This window comes from Capsicum annuum, chromosome 12, assembly GCF_002878395.1.
Source record: "Capsicum annuum cultivar UCD-10X-F1 chromosome 12, UCD10Xv1.1, whole genome shotgun sequence".
In the NCBI taxonomy this organism is placed as follows: Eukaryota; Viridiplantae; Streptophyta; class Magnoliopsida; order Solanales; family Solanaceae; genus Capsicum; species Capsicum annuum.
The window spans coordinates 31,295,409-31,300,224 of NC_061122.1; the positions used below are offsets into that span (position 1 = coordinate 31,295,409).

Here is a 4,816-nt window from a genome sequence, read left to right on the forward strand (position 1 = left end):
GGGGGGGGGGGGGGGGGGGGGGGGGGGGGGGGGGGGGGGGAATGGGTTTTGCTTATGTGGATTATGGGTATGTTTTATTGGTTAGATGAGATGGGTTTTGCTTAAAATAGCTGAATTTTATCAGGAATTTTGAGTTTTCTGAAAATGGGTTTTGCTTAAAATGTATTTTTTGATGAAATTCGAGCTAAATTTATATTCTTTTTGGGGGAATTGGTTCGTTTCTGTGAATTATATTGGCTTGTTTTATTGTTTATCTAAAATGGGGTTTGCTTAAAACTGCTTAATTTTGATCAGTAATTCTTGTTTTTTTTTTTTTTTTCATGAATTTTGGGTTTGGCTTTTTGTAATTTTATTGTTTTCTGTGAATTATTGAATCTGATTTTAAGTTATCTAAAAAATTTTTATTTTTTTTTGGTTTATTTTGTTTCAGTTTACAGGTCAAAGTGGATTCTTGAAATTCGTGTAAAAGATTGAAGTAGCACATAGTACTATATTCTCTGTAAGCGCCGCTCGTGGACATTAAAGATTAGACGTCTATAATTGTGAGATTTGGTGGGTTTTGATTGGTGAAAATGAAAAATTAATATAAATCATTTTTCACCTTTTCTTAATCCGCCATTTTCTCATTTATGTACATTGGTTTTCACCTTTGGCTTTGGAGCAAACTTTACTTGAGCTCTATGCATAGTACTTTGAAGAACAAAGAATTGTTTTTTGAGTTTGTTGTATAATATATGGTTTAATAGTTGACCATATTGGAGGTGTTACATTGAGCATAATCAACGGCAGGTCGGTGAATTTTGTTGGGAATTTTCTGTTGCCTTGGGAGGAACTTAAGGTACAAAAAACAAGTCCTATGCTTGATTCTTTTTTATGCAATTGTTTACTGTGAGTTTGCTGTATCAACAAGGGAAAAAGGAAACTTCTTGTTTGACAATACTAGTTGTCACTCTGGTTTTTTGTATGTAGTTGGTGATTGGCACTCTGTATGAAGACATGGTGTGCTAATTTTATAATACAGTTTTAGGATTGAGTCAAGATTTTTTGAATTGTTTATAGGGAGTGAAACTCGGTCCTAAATCTCGGGAATTGGCGTGGGGTATTTAAAGAGTTATTGGTGGTTGTTTGTTTGAGAGTTCATATATGTGGTGAGAGGATATCTGAGGATTTGATGTGGTATTTTGATAATGAAAACAATGCAAGTAGAAGAAGTCTTCTTTGATTCTGCTGACTATTTAGAGGAACCAGGTTCTTTGAAAAGGAATTCGGGGTATGATTTATGGTTGATGGAGCCAGATAGTGTGAACAGACGACGAGAGAATTTTTTGAATGAAATGGGATTTGTTGGATTTGACTGTGTACGCAGTGTAGCCAGTGATGAATCTGATTCAATGGGGCTGAAGAGGATTGTGGAAAGCAGTGAAGCAGTTTGTAGTTCTGGGTCGGAGGAAGAGTTGTTGTGTAACGAAAGGGAGTCTAGTGGTAATGCAAATTCATTGACCGATGAATTAGATCAGACATGGTTTGATGATGTGGCTGACGTTTCAAGTGATTGCGCTGCCGGTTCTCCTGATCGAGAACGTACTTGTTTTGATGCCACTTCCGACCACACAGACTGTAAGGATAGTATCTTGAAAAAACAGAAAATAAATAAGTGGTGGAAACAATTTAGCCTAAAGATGAGGAAAAGTCAATCTACTCATGATGTATCTAAGACGTCTAAGATATTCTCTGAAAAGCAGAAGGTAACTCCAATGGACGTGCAACTTAACAGGAAAAAAATTAATGAGTTCAGTGCTGTTTTTGGTGGACAAGAAATCAGTGCTCACAGTGGCCTGATTTGGACAATGAAGTTTAGTCCTGATGGGAAATATCTGGCTAGTGCCGGTGAAGATGGGGTTGTCCGGATATGGCTGGTAACAGTTGATTCGTCATGTGAATCACCCAACTTCAATTTCAGCAGTCACCGCATGAAAGGCAAACATGGGCATAAGAAGAAAAAGTCTTGTTATACCCCTGTTATTGTTCCTGAGAAGGCATTCAAAATTGAAGAGTCACCGCTCCATGAGTTTCACGGTCATACTGCTGGCATTTTGGAGCTTGCTTGGTCCTCGTCTAACGTGAGTAAACTTTTAACTGCTTTTTGCATCACTTATTTACTCGCCATGAATCTGATTCAAATCGTGTTTCATTCGTAACTTGCTTCGGAACTGAATGGATCTTTAAATGCAGTGTGTTCTATCATCATCCAAAGATAAAACTGTTCGTCTATGGCAAGTTGGTTTGGATGGATGTCAAGGAGTTTTCCATCACAAAAACTATGGTACATATCTGAAGCTTTTATTTGTATAACTGTTTGATAGATGTTTCGCAATTTTTCTATTCTATTGATAGTTATGAAGTTTAATGTGAGTTTCATTTGAATGTGATCAGTGACATGCGTCCAGTTCAATCCTGTTAATGAGAACATCTTCATCAGTGGCTCCATAGATGGAAAAGTTCGTATTTGGGGAGTTCCAGGAAAGCGAGTTATGGAATGGGCTGATGTGCATGATATTGTGACTGCCATAGCTTATCAGCCAAATGGCGAAGTATGTGTTAATTTGTTTGATTTCAAAATAACCATGATGCTAATATCTCAACTCAGTAACCTGACTGATTATCTTTTGACTTCCATTAAACAGGGCTTTATAGTTGGTTGTATTTCTGGTACTTGCCGCTTCTATGAACTAAAGGGTGTGTAGTTCGCTCTTACAAAAATCCAGTTCTTTCTTTATGGTACTTGGTTGTGAGATGGTAAATCTTCTTTTTTCTTATCATGCAGGAAGTGTGCTTTCCCCGAACTCGCAAGTACATCTTCATAGTAGGAAGAAATCCTCTGGTAGCAGAATCACCGGCATTCAGGTTTTACTCTTAAAACTCTCACTCAACATATGTTTGCATTTTCTGTTAGTAGTCTTTTTGACACAAGGATATTTTTGCAGTTTTTCGAACAGGACTCCCGTAGAGTTATGATAACATCAGAGGATTCCAAAATACATATTCTTGATGGGGTCGAGATTGTGCATAAATATAAAGGTACAGGATTGTTTTGATTAATAAATCCTTCAGAAAGTCCTGTTAATGATCATTCCTCTCATTTTAGATTGAGTCTCACTCCAAATGCATGTTTGCTCTTATCTTGGATATAACAGGTCTATCGAAATCAGGAAGCCATGCGTCTGCTACATTTAGCTCAACTGGAAAACACATAATATCAGTTGGGGAGGACTCACGTGTTTATCTATGGGACAATGATGACATAAGCATCCAAAGATCGAAACATACAAAATCTATACGATCCTGTGAGCATTTCCTCTCTGAAGGCATTTCTATTGCAATACCATGGTCAGGGCAGGCAACAACAGCAGGGGATTTAGAAAATTTTGGAAGTCCACTAACAGGTGAACATCAAGAGGCTTCTTCTAGGACTTGGGATTCAAGACGATTTTCTGTAGGAAATTGGTTTTCTATGGATGTGTCATTTAGGGGCTCCGTAACATGGCCAGAAGAAATGCTTCTTCCATATGATACACCGTGTGTTGAAATTGATGAACACCTATGTACTTTTAATGATGATCATCTTCATCAGGAGCAGCAGCATAACAAGAACCTTAACTACAAAGCATTATCAGCAGCATGGGGCCTTGTCATTGTGACTGCTGGTTGGGATGGAAAGATTCGGACATTCCACAACTATGGATTGCCGGTCCGGGTTTAAGAGTACTCATAAAGTCAAGGATATTTTGCTGTTGTTGAGGCATTGTTGTTCCGCAACCCGGATATGTTTGAATGGATGGAATTGGCCTATCTTAGGTGCTATATTGCTTTGATATTCCAAAAATGTTGCCACACTTGTGTTGGATCCTCAAGAAATGTAAAAATATTTGGAGCATTCGACACGGGTGTGGCTGCACTTTTGGATTCCGGGGCAGCATAGCCTAGGAGAGCTCGTCTGCAGATAGAAACTGCGATGGAAATGAATTCGATGAATCTTTACAAGAGTAATATTTGTTTCCTTGTGAAGTTGTATAGTTAATTGTTCTTTTTCTGTAGTTACCTCACAGAAGTGAAGGTCAAGATCACTGCGCCTTCACTTTTCCTCCTCCTCCTGTTCTTTAGCTAGGATATGGTACTCAGGTTAATTTTTTGACTGATGATCATATTGTAATTTGTATTCAACAGTGTAAAGATAGAATTATTTCTCATTGAAGACGATTCAAAAAGGACTCTGTATTCTGTGCTATACTTCGTTAAAATCTTCTCAACTCAATTTCATCTTTGACTTGGTAGGAGCTATAATTCAACCCAGAATTGTTTGGCTATGCAACAATCAAGAAAAGCATGTCTAGTTGACTCAATACTGTACCAACAAAGCTGTGGATGCTCTTGCTTTTGGCAATTAAAGACGTTTTATTAATTATCAGAGAAAGCTTCTGCTAACACAAAATAACTAAGAGCCCGTTTGGATAAGCTGAGAAAAGTGATTTTAAAAAAGTTCTTTAAAGTTACTTTTGAAAGTGTTAAAGCTTATTTTAAAAATAAGCAGTTACGTGTTTGGATAAAAGTGTTGAAACTGAAAAAAAAAGAAAAAAGTTATGTATTTGGTAAACAAATGTTGTTAAGCACTTGTTTTGATCAAAATGTCTGAAATAACCTTAAAGTTGTTAACAATATGTAGAGTTGATTATTATTAATTTTTATTTCTAAAATGATTTAAATTAAAATTAATATATATATATATATATATTAATTTTAATTTAAATCATTTTAGAAA

The 4,816-nt window shown here is 36.6% G+C and overlaps 1 protein-coding gene across 4 annotated transcripts in view; it reads left to right on the plus strand.

Annotated features, from left to right (window-relative positions):
- Window positions 1-4,285, plus strand: part of LOC107851583 (WD repeat-containing protein YMR102C) — a 4,849-nt gene extending 564 nt beyond the window's left edge. For 3 of the 4 annotated variants that reach the window (XM_016696648.2, XM_047400910.1, XM_016696649.2), the window contains exons 2-8: window positions 431-2,120; window positions 2,233-2,323; window positions 2,434-2,591; window positions 2,685-2,736; window positions 2,825-2,904; window positions 2,985-3,078; window positions 3,195-4,285. In XM_016696648.2, the coding sequence (XP_016552134.1) occupies window positions 1,188-2,120; window positions 2,233-2,323; window positions 2,434-2,591; window positions 2,685-2,736; window positions 2,825-2,904; window positions 2,985-3,078; window positions 3,195-3,760 (1,974 nt within the window). In that variant the 5' untranslated portion in view covers window positions 431-1,187 and the 3' untranslated portion in view covers window positions 3,761-4,285. The remainder of the gene's footprint in view (window positions 1-430; window positions 2,121-2,232; window positions 2,324-2,433; window positions 2,592-2,684; window positions 2,737-2,824; window positions 2,905-2,984; window positions 3,079-3,194) is intronic. The other variant, XM_016696650.2, reaches the window with a different exon arrangement.
- The last annotated feature ends 531 nt before the right edge of the window (window positions 4,286-4,816 follow it).